The sequence below is a fragment of the Bufo gargarizans genome, chromosome 6, assembly GCF_014858855.1.
Source record: "Bufo gargarizans isolate SCDJY-AF-19 chromosome 6, ASM1485885v1, whole genome shotgun sequence".
Lineage (NCBI taxonomy): Eukaryota > Metazoa > Chordata > Amphibia > Anura > Bufonidae > Bufo > Bufo gargarizans.
In genome coordinates, this window is record NC_058085.1 from 293,754,913 (window position 1) to 293,771,863 (window position 16,951).

Consider the following 16,951-nt stretch of genomic DNA (forward strand, 5'->3'; position numbering starts at 1 on the left):
TCACACTTAGAATTTTTTCTACAATATAATGCAGACGGATCCGCTCTGAACGCAAGTGTGAAAGTAGCCTTACTTAGCATTCTGTATTAAGAATGCTATTATTTTCCCTTATAACCATGTTATAAGGGAAAATAATAAAATTTACACAACACCGATCCCAAACCTGAACTTCTGTGACAAATCCAAGTCCCCGCCTAGTTGAACCGAATCGCCTCAGTAGCATATGAGGCGACAAAAAAAAAAAACAGAGACCACAGCGGAAAAAGGGGGGGGGGGGGGGGGGGGGCTTTGAAAAAAATAAAAAGCGGAAAGACATCACTGGGGGCCGCACTGTAAGGTAATATAACTATTTCAATACATGTACTGTATGTCACACAATGTATTTCCATGGTGTCCCACTGCGATGCAAGTCACAAGGAATCCATCTGACCAAGTCAGGTATTTCTTTGGCGACTGTTGGGTCACAGTTGCAGCATTTCACATTGTGACACCACTGAAATAAATGATAAGAAGTGCCCCCCCCCCCCCCCTCTTTACAAAGCGCAGATGGAACAAGACACCTGCTCCAAGCTCCTGCTAGCTCAGAATCAAATCCAAAGGACGATACCATATAGACACAGGCGGGAGGGGAGCCCTGTTAGCCAGATCCTATAAAATATAATCAGTTATTCTCACTGGACAGTTACCATTACACTACTGCAATCTTTATGGTAAAATCTTCTCTCCGAGGGAACCCCTCACTATTTTGTACGGCGTCTAGGGGCGCTGACGAATGGTACGGGCCAGCCTATAGGAGGCGGCTCCCATTCGGATCAGCAGTCTCCGGGGAGCAGTGGAGCGCTCGGGCCGTGACGTCACTCGGTCGGCTCCTGGGGAAGGACTAGTGCGCAACGGCAGCGCCAAATTCAAAATGCTTCGCCGTGGAGATCGGTACCGGGCCACCGTGTCCAAGTGCTCGGCGCTGGACATGGAGATCAAAAGGAAGAAGATCCGGGAGAGCGCCGTCTTCCCCTCCCAGGAAGTGAGTTGTGATTGGAATCTGCCTTATCTATTGCAGACAGGCTCCTCCATTGTAAGGCTGGTGCAGGGAGTGTTGTGTGCAGGCGGCTGGGCACGAATGGGTTAAAGCACCGTGCATGCAGTGGCCCCTTTGTTTTTTGGGCAGGTTGGTGCTGGAGCTAGACCCCAGGATCTCGGTCCAGTGCTGGTGCTGAGACCTTTGTCAGTGGCAAGCAATGGAAATCAGTCCACTTCCATTTACTGCAGTTTGGAACCCCTTAAAAAATTGTTCCATTGTAAAAGTGATAGGTTTCTGTCACCTGAAAAATGGGTATTAAGTTGGCTAATGTCAGCTGAACATAACTAGATTCGTGCCAGTTCAGGGTTTGGCGCAGTGAGGAAGCCGGCAGCCGCCGAGCGTCCTTCCCTCACCGCGTGAGATTTACACTGCAGACAGGGCTGGCGGGAGGAGAGCAGCGCTGCCTGGCCCTGTCAATCAAGAGAAGGGCGTTAAAGAGAACCTGTCACCTGGATTTGGGGTATAGAGCTGAGGACATGGGTTAAAAACGAAAGTCAAGCAGCAGCACTCTTTTTAGGTTGCCAGGTGCAAATCCCACTAATTCCTGGACCAGGAACAGTAGAACAGAATCGGTGAAATGAGGGCTGCTTTATTTTTTATTTTTTGTTCTCATAATAAAAGCACACAGAGCTATGGGGACTGGGTATTGCGGATGTGCTAGCGGCCATCTAGCAACCCATGTCCTCAGCTCTATACCCAAAATCCCGGTGACAGGTTCCCTTTTAAAAGAGGTGGGCAAATGGAGCCTCTAGGACAGTGGTCCCCAACCTTTTTTGCACCAAGGACCAGTTTCACGCAAGACAATTTTCCCAGGGGGTGGGGCTTAGGGGGTGCTAGTCGGCGCTGACTGATTCATGTGCATAACAAAACACAAAGGTGCATATTAAAATATATAAACTGACTAGGCTCTCTGCTGCACTGTATCTAGGTTTTAGAGTAGAACAATAAGACATTTTTCATTACATCTCAGATCAGACCCCCAACCTTTAGCCATCTATCAGCCCCTTATGAGCCATTAGTCCCTATGTCAGCCGCCAGGGCAAAAAAAAAAAACACCTGGTCACCATCGCGATCCTCTTCATCCTGCTGTCGGCTGTGTATCACGGCGCAAAGTGTGAGGTCACGGAGCAGCCCTGCACAGCCGATAGCTGAGCTGAAGACCAGGAAGCTGTGAGTACAGATCCTTCACCGTCCTGTACTAATGAAGCTCTTGCCGCGGCCCGGCAAACAATCTTCCAGGGCCCGGTCCTTGGCCGCAGCCTGGCGGTTGGGGACTGCTGCTCTAGGAGCAGGTGCAACACCCCCCTCCCCCTGCTTGCTCACTGAGGCTATATTATTATTATTATTATATTAGCATATTATAAAAGTTAGTTTTTCTTAAAAAAAAAAAAAGGCTTCAGGCAGTGAGATGGCACTAATATAGTTATGTTCAGCTGACATTAACACATCGCCAGCCAGCTTAAAGGGAACCTGTCACCTGGATTTTGGGTATAGAGCTGAGGACATGGGCTGCAAGATCGCCGCTAGCACATCTGCAATACACAGTCCCCATAGCTCTGTGTGCTTTTATTGTGTAAAAAAAACAACAACAATTTGATACATATGAAAATTAACCTGAGATGAGTCAGAGCTTGTAAATATGACTCTTCTCTGGTCACACAAGATATGACTTATGTTAATTTTACATAAAAGGCAGGAAGTACAAAAATGCAGAATACTTATTGAATTTGTCTGCAAATTAAATTAAAAGTGTAAATTATATGTTCAGGGTAACGCAATGGACATTTAGAAACGCTCAGTGAGGGTAGCACAGTAGAGGTGACAGGTTCCCTTTTAATACCCATTTTTCAGGTGACAGAAACCCTTTAAATATCACATTTATGGGGGTCTGGTCCAGGACATCCCCATAGATGCTGCATACAATACCTTATAACAGGTGATGGCCACGTGTGGCGGAAAATCCGCTGCATCTTCAGTCCCAGCAAAGTAGATGAGATTTTAGCAGAAAAGTTTTGCTACTAAATGTCACTTTACGCAGTGAATTCCAGGACAGTGGACGTACTCTTAAAGGGGTTCTCTGGTAATAATGACATCTACTATTAGCCTTACATGTACCTGCTCCCCGCCGCCTCCGGTGTCTACGTGTTTACTTCTGCCGCAGCATTGGCATGGCCTGTGTCCTGACTGCAGCAGGGGCTCCCAGCAAAATTATGTCTGGGGACACTAAGCCTCACACCAAGCCCCTCCCCATCAAGATCTGCCCCATTGCTCTTCCCCACCCCTTGGGCCCCTGTGGAGCTGGGGGTGGGGGTGACGGACGCTGAGAGTAAGTGAGGGCCGCAGAGGAGGAATATGAAGTGGAACCATGAGCCCTGGACTGTATAGAAAATTTGGGGCCCACTCCAGCCGAGAATTTTAAATAATTTCCATTTCAAAGTTGATCAGCAGCAAGTAGAAATCTCAAGAAGGCAGATGACGATACTGCATCAATGAGTCTTTTATCTATTATTATTATTATTATTATTACATTAATTTATTCATTCATTAATTTATTGTATTTAAATTTGGCAGTTAAAAATTTTTGGCTCCTGATTATTATTATAATTTTTTTTCGGTCTGGAGCACTGTTCGGCTTGTTGGCAGCCACAATGCACCAGGACTGCAGGTCTCTACACTGCTTTGTGAAACGGTTTGCTTTTAAAATTCTCAATTTTCCTCTTTTTGAAATTTTATTTATTTTTTTCCAATTTTTAGGAGGGCTGTATCCAGGAGAAGCTCGGCTTTGAATGTCGTATGCGAGAGGGCATATGCAAGCTGCTGTCAGTCAGCACCCAGAAGGATCAGATCCTAAATGCTGTGAAAAATCTCATGACCTGCAATGCCCGGATCCAGGTTTATACCGCGCAGCTTCATTCCCCACTGGAGGCAAGGAACGCTATGGTCTCAGGCAGAAGGTATGTCGGTGGAAAAGATAACTGTCTCGCGGCAGCTGCTTCCAGACACCATCCAGTTATTTGGGGAGGACTTTCCCATATCCTCAGGATAGGCCAGGGGTGGCCAACCTTACAGACACAAAGAGCCCAAAAAAAAATCGTATGACTGCCAGGAGCCACGAGCTATCCGTTTACACAAATATGCGTGCACACGACAGTATTACTGCAATTGAGTTATCAAACATTTAAAAGTGCATTTAAACCACCTTTCCTACCTGTAATGTAGACAGCTTTAGTGAGACTTCTGGCAATCTTTGTTTTTCACAATGTGTTTCAAGATTTCTCGGATGACCACCCTCATGCTCAGATGACCGCCCCATGCTCAGATGACCGCCCCATGCTCAGATGACCGCCCCATGCTCAGATGACCGCCCCATGCTCAGATGACCGCCCCATGCTCAGATGACCGCCCCATGCTCAGATGACCGCCCCATGCTCAGATGACCGCCCCATGCTCAGGGGTGATTTGACATAGGGGAGATGTGAGCATGGGGTGTCTTATGTGAGCACTGGAGAGGCTTATTTTGTGGGTCTGATGAGGATTTGGGGGTCTTATCTGAGCTCATACTACCCCCATGTCAGATAAGACCCCCAGATCAGTACTTTAATAAAATAAAACTGTGGCTTATCCTACCTCTGCTGCCGCTGCTCTGAAGACTGTGGCGACCTCTCCATAGTGACCTGACATGCAGGTCAGAGCGCGGGCCTGCATGGTATTAAGGGGGGTGGGCACTACGCCACCAATGAAAACCTTTAATAAAGATACAGGGGGCGGGTGCCGGCAGAATCTCATAGCCGACACCTGGCCTCTATGCTGCATTCCCCAGTGTAAACAGCCCCTCCCCTCCTCTTCCCCTCTTAATTCTCATTGGTGGCAGCGGCAGCAGCACAGGGAGGAGGAGGGGACTGCTTTCTTCTTCCTTCTCCCGTGCTGCTAATATTTTTAAAACCGGCGATATCCCTGGCCCGCTCCCCTGCGAGCCGCATATGTAGAGGAGACCGCGCTCCTCTGAGAGCCGCAAGTGAAGGTCCGAGGAGCCGCATGCGGCTCGCGAGCCGCGGGTTGGCCACCCCTGGGATAGGCCATCAATTTTTGATTGGCGGGGTGCTGGGGGTTGGACCGCCACCCATCAGCTGTTTGTAGAGGCTGCAGCCTAAGTAGGCTAGAACCAACCCTGTCCTCACATGGATCCAGAGATCTCCACATTCATTGCTCTAATCGCTCTGCTAGATTTATTTAGGACACACCCCCTTTAGCTCAGGGAGGCGTGTCTTTTATGCTGCAGCTCTCTCCCTATCACAGATCAGTTGACTGCTGGAACTGAGCATGTGTGTCCACCCCAGTGAACTGGGCAGAGAAATAAGAAAAAGAACAAACAGCAGGTGGCGCTATACAGAAACATTTTACGGAGTAATGCTTCTTTCACACTTGCGTTCGGGGTTCCGCTTGTGAGTTCTGTTTGAAGGCTCTCACAAGCGGCCCCGAACGGATCCGTACTGCCCCAATGCATTCTTAGTGGATGCGGATCTGCTCAGAATGCATCAGTATGGCTCCGTTTGGCGTCCCAGGCGGACACCCGAACGCTGCTAGCGTTTCGTGTCCGCCTGACCGTGCGGAGCCAAACAGATCCGTCCAGACTTACAGTGTAAGTCAATGGGGACGGATCCGTTTGACGTTGACACAATATGGTGCAATTTCAAACGGATCCGTCCCCCATTGACTTTCAATGCAAAGTCAGGACTGATTCGTCTAACAATTTGACTTAGATTTTTTTCTGAAATATAATGCAGACGGATCCGTTCTGAACGGATACCATCGTTTGCATTATAGGAGCAGATCCGTCTGTGCAGATACCAGACGGATCCGCTCCGAACGCAAGTGTGAAAGTAGCCTTACTCGGTGGTTATACAACATTTTTCATTAAATACAATTACAAAAATATTTAGATACTGGTTTGAAAACTGCTAAATATTTTTCATGGGACAAACCTTCTAACATTCAGTGATATTTATTTCTTACTGTGGTAACAAATTTTCGAAGAAGCCATGGAAACAAAGAATATGACCCTGTTACTCCTCATAATGACAATGATTGGTAGAAATGACTGGGGATGTAGCATTAAAAAAATCCTTCTTTATGGCTCAAATAAAGGCTTAGGCCTCATGCACACTGCCGTGTTTCACGGCCGTATGCGGGCCGTGGAACCGCGGCCTGGATCCCTGCTGAGAGCAGGAGCGCACGGCGTCACTGGTTGCTATGACGCCGTGCGCTCCCTGCTGCCGGCACAGTACAGTAATACACTGGTATAGATCATACCAGTGTATTACTGTATTGCGGCGGCAGCAGGGAGCGCACGGCGTCATAGCAACCAATTACACCGTGCGCTCCTGCTCTCAGGAGGGATCCAGGCCGCGGTTCCACGGCCCGCATACGGCCGTGAAACACGGCAGTGTGCATGAGGCCTTATTGAAAGTAAAGCAGCGTATTGATCTCTTAGGGTGAGAAGTAATATACGATAAGGTGGGCGGTGGCCAATATTGAAAAGGGACGGATCCGCAGCAAACGTGAGTGTGAAAGCAGCCTTACTTTTGAGGGGTCGTCCACTTAAACCTGCTGCATTTACTGCTACCTTGTTATTACTGTTACTTGCCTGAAATGGCTTGTACCATTTTTCTTATGACTTTTTTTTTTGTTTTGTTTTGTTTCTCATCCATACTAAAACTAATACAAGCTTTAAAGAGGACCTTTCATCAGTTTTGATTGTGGTATTACCCTCCCCCCCCCCCCCCCCCCCCGATTTGGCGCGCTGTATTATGAGCAGTAAGCTCGCAACTGTTCTGGGCATCTCCTTCTCCCTGGCTGTGAGCCGTCCGTTGAAAAAAAATACACTCGTGGCATCAGTTGTGGCCGCCCAACAAGTTTATACCGTAATTAGCCTATGTCGAAACTGATGAAAGGTCCTCTTTAATCTCAAACATGGTTTCATAGCACCATCTTCTGGTCATTTCATGTAACTACACTTTGTCTGAAAGAATCTAATCTGTATTTGGGTTTATGATGGCAGAAATTTGCTTCTACAGTGGGTTTACAGCAGACAGATCCAATATTATTTTTTTACATTTTAATAGCAACCCAACTTTAGCAATATTGGAACCCTTTCACTGTATGCCCCCATTGTCTCATAGGTGCGGGTCAGCCGACAAAGTGGTGGCCGGCAGTGCCGGGTCCGGACACCACCTAGTGTTCCTATTGGCCCACTGAAAATAGCCGAGCGGTGCATTCGGCTATTTTCGAAATCCCCCATATAATTTAATGGGAGTGCACCGTGCTTACGTGGCCTCCGCTTGCTTTCACTTCTATGGGGCTGACGGAAATAGCCAGGCCAGTGCTTGGCTATTTTGGGCGGCCCCATAGAGATGAATGAAGGGTGGCCGCGCATACGCAGTGCACCCTCCTTCACTTTGCTGCCTGCATTTATGAGATAGGTGCGGGTCCCTATCGGACAATGGGGGCATATCCTAGCGATATTGTCTGAAAGGGGAAAAACCCTTTAAAGGGCTTCTGTCACCCCATTAAACCGTTTTTTTTTTTCTTTACTAATAATCCCTACACTGCGATCTCATCATACATAAGCTAATTAATGATTTTCGTTCAGTAGAATTTGTTAAAAATCGATTTTTGAAATATGTAAATTACCTTGCTACCAGCAAGTAGGGCGGCTACTTGCTGGTAGCAGCCGCGTCCTCCGATGGTAATGACGCCCCCTCTGCTTGTTGATTGACAGATCCCGTCCGCTGGCCCTTTCTCTGCTGGCCCTGCCTGTTTTGATTCAATATCTGGCGCCTGCGCCGCGGCCGTACCTCTCTTCAATCTGCGCAGGCGCACTGAGAGGCGGCCGCTCGCTCCTCAATGCGCCTGCGCCGGGTGTAGATGTGACGTCATCGGCGCAGGCGCATTGAGGATGGAGCGGCCGAGCGAGTGGCCGCCTCTCAGTGCGCCTGCGCAGATTAAAGAGAGGTACGGCCGCAGCGCAGGCGCCAGATATTGAATCAAAACAGGCAGGGCCAGCAGAGAAAGGGCCAGCGGACGGGATCTGTCAATCAACAAGCAGAGGGGGCGTCATTACCATCGGAGGACGCGGCTGCTACCAGCAAGTAGCCGCCCTACTTGCTGGTAGCAAGGTAATTTACATATTTCAAAAATCGATTTTTAACAAATTCTACTGAACGAAAATCATTAATTAGCTTATGTATGATGAGATCGCAGTGTAGGGATTATTAGTAAAGAAAAAAAATAAAAAACGGTTTAATGGAGTGACAGAAGCCCTTTAAGAAGTGGCTTATAGCATGGCTGATGAATCTTTAGTATATTAATTGTTCCTATTCATTCTTTATTGTGTCTCCTGTTTCTTTCTTTACTTCACAGGTTGTCAGATGCTGGACTGAAGGAACGCTTGGCCTGTCCTGGAAAGCTGTCTATAACAGGTACCCGTATTTTAGAGCTTTTTCTTCACAAACTATGGAATAACAGGAATATTGGTGTTATCTGTTTTGCACTTTATACTAAAAAACCTAAAGCTGCCCATATTCTACAGGCCTTGGTTTGTTCACAAGAGTTCTAATACATGAGATTGAGATGCAGATAATTAAAGGGCCATATGCAGATACGATGTCTTCGTTGTGCTCTGCTCTCATATGTATAGCTGTTTCAATGCTTCAACTGGAAGCGAACAAGAAAAATGGAAGAAAAAAAATCCCAACCAATCGCCATTAAGTTTTGCAACAGACGCATAAAGAGGTTGTTTTAGGATTTGATCTTATTCTCTAACCACAGGGTTGTTAGGGATCAGACTGCTGGGAACCACACCTTCTAGAACTGGTCATGCATCCATGCTGCAGCTCCATTCATGTGCCATCAGCACAAAAATATAAAAATGCGTATAGTGCATGGATGAGAAATACGATCATGAAGCCTTACATGGCATCTATTCACTCGACGGGCAGCTATGTAGTGTGGTGGGGACGTTACTGTAGTTTTATAATGTCCGTATTCCCCAGTAGCACATGGCAAGGGGTTGCCCAGATGGTACAATCCATTTTGCCAATTTAGCCTTTAGTTTTGGCTGTAATAGAGTACATTGTAGATGTGTCTATCCTTATGTCCCCATATATCTTTTATCTGTTTTATATAGTAGTGTGTGCTTTCCCTAGGTTTATACATTTCCACATAAAGCTGCTGTTTTTGTGGCGCTCAGAGTGAGTAGAGATGCAGGTTTCTGCCACACTTTATCTACTGACTTATTAACTTTCCTGATGTTCAAGACCAAAGTTATTCATTGGCTCAAATATAGTCTGAACTGACCTTTGTTTCCCAATAAGACCTGGAGGCTTTTGTGGATGTTTACTAGGAACTGTGTTCTACACTAGAGGCCTCCGTAGACATTACGCTATTGTTGACCAGCCGGCTAAAGGGCCCTTTGCATTGTTCAATGGATTCCTGACAGTTGGCTGCTCGGCAGTGGAGGAGAAGGCGACCTCCTCCCAACAGTATGGACAGTTAGCCCATGGCAAGAAACTATATGCAGACTTCCCCATCCTCCATCTGCAGAAGACCTTTAAAGGAAACATGTCCTCAGAAAATGACCTAGTGTTTAAATCGCGTTTTTATGTTTTAACATATTTTGAAAGAATATTTGGTGATATTATTTTTAAGTTTCCATGTCACTATCTTTAGTTAACCCTTTCATGACCAAGGGTCATTGATGCCCCAGTGTCCAGGTCAAAATTTACAAATCTGACATGCGTCACTTTATGTGGTAATAGCTTTGGAACACTTTTACTTATCCACACCATTCTGAGATTGTTTTCTCGTGACACATTGTACTTCATGATAGTCATATATTTGAGTCAATATATTTCACCTTTATTTATGAAAAAATCCCAAATTTACCAAAAATTTGGAAAAATTCACAATTTTCCAAGTCATACCTAATAAAATATTCATTACTTAACATTCCCCATATGTCTACTTTATGTTGGCATCATTTTTGAAATGTAATTTTATTATTTTAGGACGTTAGAAGTTTAGAAGCAATTCTTACAATTTTTAAGAAAATTTCCAAAACCCACTTTTTAAGGACCAGTTCAGGTCTGAAGTCACTTTGTGGGGCTTACATAGTGGAAACCCCCCCCCCCATAAATGACCCCATTGTAGAAACTACACCCCTCATGTTACGCAAAACTGATTTTACAAACTTTGTTAACCCTTTAGGCGTTCCACAAGAATTAAAGGAAAATGGAGATGAAATTTCTAAATTGCACTTTTTTGGCAGATTTTCCATTTTATAATTTTTTTTTCTTTAACACATTGAGAGTTAACAGCCAAACAAAACTCAATATTCATTACCCTGATTCCGCGGTTTACATAAACACCCCACATGTGGTCGTAAACTGCTGTACGGGCACACGGCAGGGCGCAGAAGGAAAGGAATGCCATACAGTTTTTGGAAGGCAGATTGTGCTGGATTGGTTTTCTGAACGCCATATGTTTTTTATTTTTCTGCCCATCGTCTTGTGCAGGGGCTCGTTTTTTGCAGAAAGTGTGGAGGTTTATATTGGTACCATTTTTGGGTACATAGGATTTTTTTGATCATTCATTATTACACTTTATGGGGCAAGGTGACCCAAAAATTGGCTGTTTTGGAACAGTTTTCATTTATTTATTTTTTACAGCGTTCATCTGAGGAGTTAGGTCATGTGATAGTTTTATAGAGAAGATCGTTACGGACGTGGCAATACCTAATATGTATACTTTTTCTTATTTATTTAAGTTTTACACAATAATAGCATTTCTGAAACCAAAAAAATGATGTTTTAGTGTCTCTATAGTCTGAGAGCCATAGCTTTTTTATTTTTTGGGCGATTGTCTTAAATAGGGTATCATTTTTTGCGGGACGAGGTGACGGTTTGATACTAGTTTGGCGGTCAAACGCCTTTTTGATCGCTTGCTGTTGCACTTTTGTGATGTAAGGTGACAAAAATGGCTTTTTTTTTTTTACAGTTTTTTTTTTTACAGTTTTTTTTTTTTTTTTTTTATGGTGTTTATCGGACGGGGTCTATCATGTGATATCTTTATAGAGACGGTCGTTACGGACGCAGTGATACCTAATATGTGTAGTTTTTTCATTTTTAATTTTTTATAGGAAAATGTTATTTTTTTTTAATTTTACATTTTTATTTAATAATTTTTACTTTTTTATTTTTTTTTTCACTTTTTTTTTATCAAGTCCCTCTTGGATCATGAAGATCCAGTGGGGCTGATGGCTGTACTATACTTTGCAATGCTCTTGCATTGCAAAGTGTAATACATTCAGATGCCCTGTAGGTGGCAACAGCGGACGCTTTTGCAAAGCGTCCGGTTGCCAGGGCAACCATCGGGGCTGCTATCGCAGCGCAGCAGCCCCGATGGTGGAGAGAGGGAGCCCCCTCCCTCTATTAACCCCATAGATGCCGCTGCCGCAGCATCTATGGGGTCACAGAATTTACAGCAGAGTGTCAGCATAGAGCTGACACTCTGATGGCGGCGGCTCAGGAATGGAGCCGCCGCCATCAAACAGCAGGGGGGCAGACGGGGGTCAGCGCTGGAAGGGGGGGGGGGGGGGGGGGGGAGGGAGGTATGACAAGGCAGCAGGGGGCGGACTCAAGGAGGGGGCAGAGCCGCAGCACTAGGAACAGACGGAGGGGGCACAGATGGGCCTGCACAGATCGGGGCGGGGGGGTAAGTGTCTGCACGCACAGATCGGGGGCGGGGGGCTGCACAGATGGGGGGGGCTGCAAGGACACTGATTTCAGGCTCTGATCTGCAGAGCGCAGATCAGAGCCTGAAACCGGCATTTTAACACTGCCGCGATCCGATTGGTTAGTCTGCACAGACTAACCAATCGGATCGATTGCCGGCAAGGGGCCACTCTGGTCCCTTGCCGGCATTACTGCACTGTATGCTGTCCGTGACAGCAGCAGGGCAGGGGCAGAAGCTTTAATCCAAGCGCTTTGCAGCGCTTGGATTAAAGAGCTGCCAGAACGTGTATATATACGTGGTAGCTGCACGGGGTATGTGCAGCTATCACGTGTATATATACAGATTGCGGTCGGGAAGGGGTTAAACAAAAAATATCAAATCCTTTAGTTTTCCCACTGGCCACTAAGGCTACTTTCACACTTGCGGCAGTGTGATCCGGCGGGCAGTTCCGTCGGCGCCGATCTGCCGCTGACTGAAAGCATTTGTGAGGCGGATCCTGGTGTGGATCCATCTCACAAATGCATTGCAAGGACTGATCCGTCTCTCCGCTTCTCATGCGGACAGACGGATCCGTCTTGTATCTTTTTTTTTTTTTTTTCCACATTTTTACCGGTCTGCGCAGGTCGAAAGGACTGATCCGGCATTCAGGCAAGTCTGTTTTTTTTTTTTTTTTTTTTTTTTTTGCCGGAGATAAAACTGTAGCATGCTACGGTTTTATTTTTTGCCTGATCAGTCAAAACGACTGAACTGAAGACATCCTGAACGGATTACTCCATTCAGAATGCATGGGCATATACCTGATCAGTTATTTTCCGGTATTGAGCCCCTGTGACGGAACTCTATGCCGGAAAAGAAAAACTCTAGTGTGAAAGTACCCTAAGTCTAATAGGCGCCACTTCTTGGTCTGTACAGATAACTTTATTGCAGTTACATGCTTATCTGTACACATAGGTTATATCAGTACAGGCAGGATTAGAATGACAGATAAGACAGGATTGCTAAAGCTTATCTGATTTCCTTTTAGGATCTTCTTCAGATGGGGGAGGGGGAACTCTGCATATATTTTCTTGCCATGGACTAATGGTCAGTGCAGAAAATCGGCATGTGAATTGTCCCATGAAGTTTAATGGGTCAATGTGCTGTTGGTTCTACACTTGGACAACACCCGGATGAGAAGATAGTCTGCCTAAATAAACCCTTAAGGCTCCATTCACAAGTCCGCAATGTGTTTTGCGGAAACACGGAGCCACGGAAAGCGGCAATGTACATTCCGCATTTTGCGGACTGCACATTGCCGGCACTAATAGAATATGCCTGTTCTTGTCCGCAATTGCGGACAAGAATAGGACATGTTCTATTTTTTTGCGGAACGGAAGCACGGATGCGGAAGTGCGGATCCGCAAATGTGGATGCGGACAGCACATTCCGGCCCCATTGAAAATGAATGGGTCTGCACCCGTTCCGCAAAATTGCGGAACGGATGCGGATCCATTTTGCGGACTTGTGAATGGACCCTTAAGATAGAGTGGTACAACCATTATGTGTTGGATATCTTTTTTTAAATAATGGAAGCTGCTTATGGGATAAAATGGCCTAAGCCAATTTTGCATTGCTGGTCCTGCGGTTCCCAGGCAGTTAGGCCCCTTTCACACCGATGAGTTTTCCGCGTGGGTGCAAAGCGGGAGGTGAACGCATCACTTGTGCGTTGCATGAAAATTGCAGCATGCTCTAACGCAGGCCCCATAGAAGTCAAGCAAGTAAGTGCGGATGCGGTGCGATTTTTCACGCACCGTTGCTAGGAGACTATCGTGATGGGGGCCCAATCTTTATTATTTTCCCTTATAACATGGTTATAAAGGGAAAATAATAGCATTCTTAATACAGAATGCAAAGTAACTTAGAGGTGGGGTTAAAAAATAAAAATGATTAAATTCACCTCATCCAGCTCGCCGCTTTTGTTGTTCTTTCACCTGGGAGGAAAAGGACCTTTAGTGACATCACTGTGCTCATCACATGGTCCAACACTGCAATAGGGTGCATGCACCATCTGTCTACCTGGGTCTGCTCTTCTTCCGCTGATGACTCTGAATTGAACAACCAATCTCTCTAGGAAACGTTTGTCAGCCTTCCTGGAAACAGTCCTCTTTTTCCCTGGACAGGATCTGGGTCTTGGACAACGATCAACTTCACTCAGCTGCAGTTGTGAATCACTGAGGGGCCCTCTCACTCCTGGATTCATCAGATTCTTTTGCTCATACATGGCTCCTCCGTCTCAGCTAGCTTCTAAGATGGCTCCCGCCGTTCTCCTTCTCCATGCTCTGAAAACCACACCTCATGAATATGGAAATGTATATGCAGTCAGTCAGCTGTGCCTAGGAAACAGCGGCATCTTGTGGCCAAACAGCAGAATGTCAGCCCATAACATATAAAGGGAACCTGTCACCTCTACTATCCTACCCTCACTGAGCGTTTCTAAATGTTCATTGTGTTACCCCAAACATATAAATTACACTTTTTTTAATTTCACTTGCAGACGAATTCAATAAGTATTCTGCATTTTTGTACTTCCCACCTTTTTATGCAAACTAACATAAAGAGTCATATATTGTGTGACCAGAGAAGAGTCATATTTTCAAGCTTTGACTCATCTCAGGTTAATTTGTATATGTATCAAATCATTTTTTATTTTTTTTCACCATAAAAGCACACAGAGCTATGGGGACTGGGTATTACGGATGTGCTAGCGGCCATCTAGCAACACATGTCCTCAGTTCCTATACACAAAATCCCAGTGACAGGTTCCCTTTAATTTAATCCACACAAACAATGAGAGCTTTTTCCCCATGCCACACTAGGAGTTAGTAAGAAGATAGTGTGGGACTTACTGCACCCACTGCTGGGTAAGGGTTACCACCTCTATGTGGATAACTATTATACCAGCATCCCTGTATTCATGTCCCTCACTGCCAGAGGTACTGTGAGAGGCCTCCCTAGATCCCTGGTAGGGCAACCACTGAGAATGGGTGAAAGCAGGGCTCTGCTCCATGAGAACATGCTGGCAGTGAAGTACAAGAGGGATGTCCTTTTACTGACCACCACTCACAGTGCCACCAGTTCCCCTGCCTCTAGTTTGGGGACAGTGATAGTACCATGTACAGTTTGCATCCTGGACTATAATAGGCACATGGTAGGAGTGAATCTTTCAGATATAGTTCTGAAGCCCTACAGTGCCGCACAAAAAATGAAAGTGGTACAAAAAGCTGGCCATGCACCTCGTACAGACTGAAATAGCACGTATACATTGTACATTGCCATCTGCAGGCCACACAGGAACTTTCCTATAGATCCAAGAGGTGGTTATCAAGGCCATAATTTTTCAGGCTGGGGAGGGTCCCAGTACTTTAGGAAGTCATGGTTCCCGTGTTTTACCAGGGCAACATTTTCCAGGTCAACTTCCCTCCAGACAGCAAGGAAGGGAAGGACCCAAAAAAGATGCTGGGTGTGTTCCAAAAGGGGGGGATAAGGAAAGACGCCATTTACTACTGTGTAACCTGCCCTGAAAAACCTAGTCTGTGCATACAGGATTGTTTCAGAATCTACCACACATCCATGGAGTAGCTTACATAGCCACTTTTCACCAACCACTACATATTCATTTCTGTGAAACACCTTTTAGGTCACAAGTGCCCTTTCCACCCGTTAAAATGTTTGTACAGGGGTGCCCTTACCAAAATGGGGTCACTTCTTGGGGTTTTTAATTTCGGACCTCAGGAATATATTTTATATTTTTTTTTGTATGCGACATGGCACCCAAAATCCATGTCTGCCAATTCAGGTTAGCAAAATCCATATTTTGCTGTTTGCCTCTAGAGCCCTGCTATTCACCCATACATCAGTTTTTGAGCACATATGAGGTGTTGCTGTATTCAGGGTAAATGGGGAACAAAATGCGGGGTGCATTTATTTATTAAATACCAAATTTACCCAAAATTTTTTAACAATTAGCAAATTTCAATTTCTCTTTTTTTTTTTTTTTTTTTTTTTTTTTAATAATAGTAGTAACTCCAAATATAGTTATTACTTTGCATTCCCCATATGTCTACTTCATGTTTGGATCATTTTGAAAATGACATTTAATTTTTTTGGGACGTTAGCAGTTTAGAAGCAAATCTTAACATTTTTAAAGAGTCTGTCACCTCCATTTGGCCATATACAGTGCTTACATGGCTCTGTAGCACACCTATACAGGATTGTAATGGTACCTTTGTTCTTTTCTTTAGACTTGTACCAGCAGGAAAAACTAAGTTTAATTCATATGCAGCCTCCCCAGCCTCTGCCTCTGCCCGCCCTCCAAGTCCAGACCTATCGATGAGGCAAGAGACTTGGAGGGCGGGCAAAGGAAGAGGCTGGGGAGGAGTAAAGTGAAAAGCAAGCAGAGCAGCCTGGGCACCTACACACTGAACGCCGCCCCTGGGCACTTGCGAGTGCTCATTTGCATATGAATTAAACTTAGTTTTTCCTGCTGGTGCAAGTCTAAGGCCTCTTTCAGACGGGCGTTGCGGGAAAATGTGCGGGTGCGTTGCGGGAACACACGCGAGTGCAAAACATTGTAATGCGTTTTGCACTCGCGTGAGAAAAATCATGCATGTTTGGTACCCAAACCCGAGCTTCTACACAGAAGTTCGGGTCTGGGATCGGTGTTCTGTAGATGGTTATAAGGGAAAATAATAGCATTCTGAATACAGAATGCATAGTAAAATAGCGCTGGAGGGGTTAAAAAATAATTTCTCACCTTAGTCCACTTGATCGCGTAGCCTGGCATCTCTTTTGTATCCTTTGCTGAACAGGACCTGTGTTGAGCATTCATTGCAGGAACAGGAACTGTGGTGACGTCACTCCGGTCATCACATGATCCATCACCATGGTAAAAGATCATGTGATGACCGGAGTGACGTCGCCACAGGTCCTGTTCAGCAAAGGAGACAGACGAGATGCCGGGCAGCGCGATCAAGTGGACTAAGGTGAGTTAAATTATAATTTCTATTTATTTATTTTTTAACCCCTCCAGCGCTATTTTACTAT

General features: G+C 45.5%; 1 protein-coding gene across 1 annotated transcript in view; it reads left to right on the forward strand.

The window, feature by feature from the left end:
- The first annotated feature begins 844 nt into the window (after positions 1 to 844).
- Positions 845 to 16,951, forward strand: part of RTKN2 (rhotekin 2) — a 106,200-nt gene continuing 90,093 nt past the window's right edge. The window contains exons 1-3 of the mRNA XM_044298198.1: positions 845 to 1,021; positions 3,833 to 4,032; positions 8,498 to 8,556. Of these exons, the coding sequence (XP_044154133.1) occupies positions 911 to 1,021; positions 3,833 to 4,032; positions 8,498 to 8,556 (370 nt within the window). The 5' untranslated portion in view covers positions 845 to 910. The remainder of the gene's footprint in view (positions 1,022 to 3,832; positions 4,033 to 8,497; positions 8,557 to 16,951) is intronic.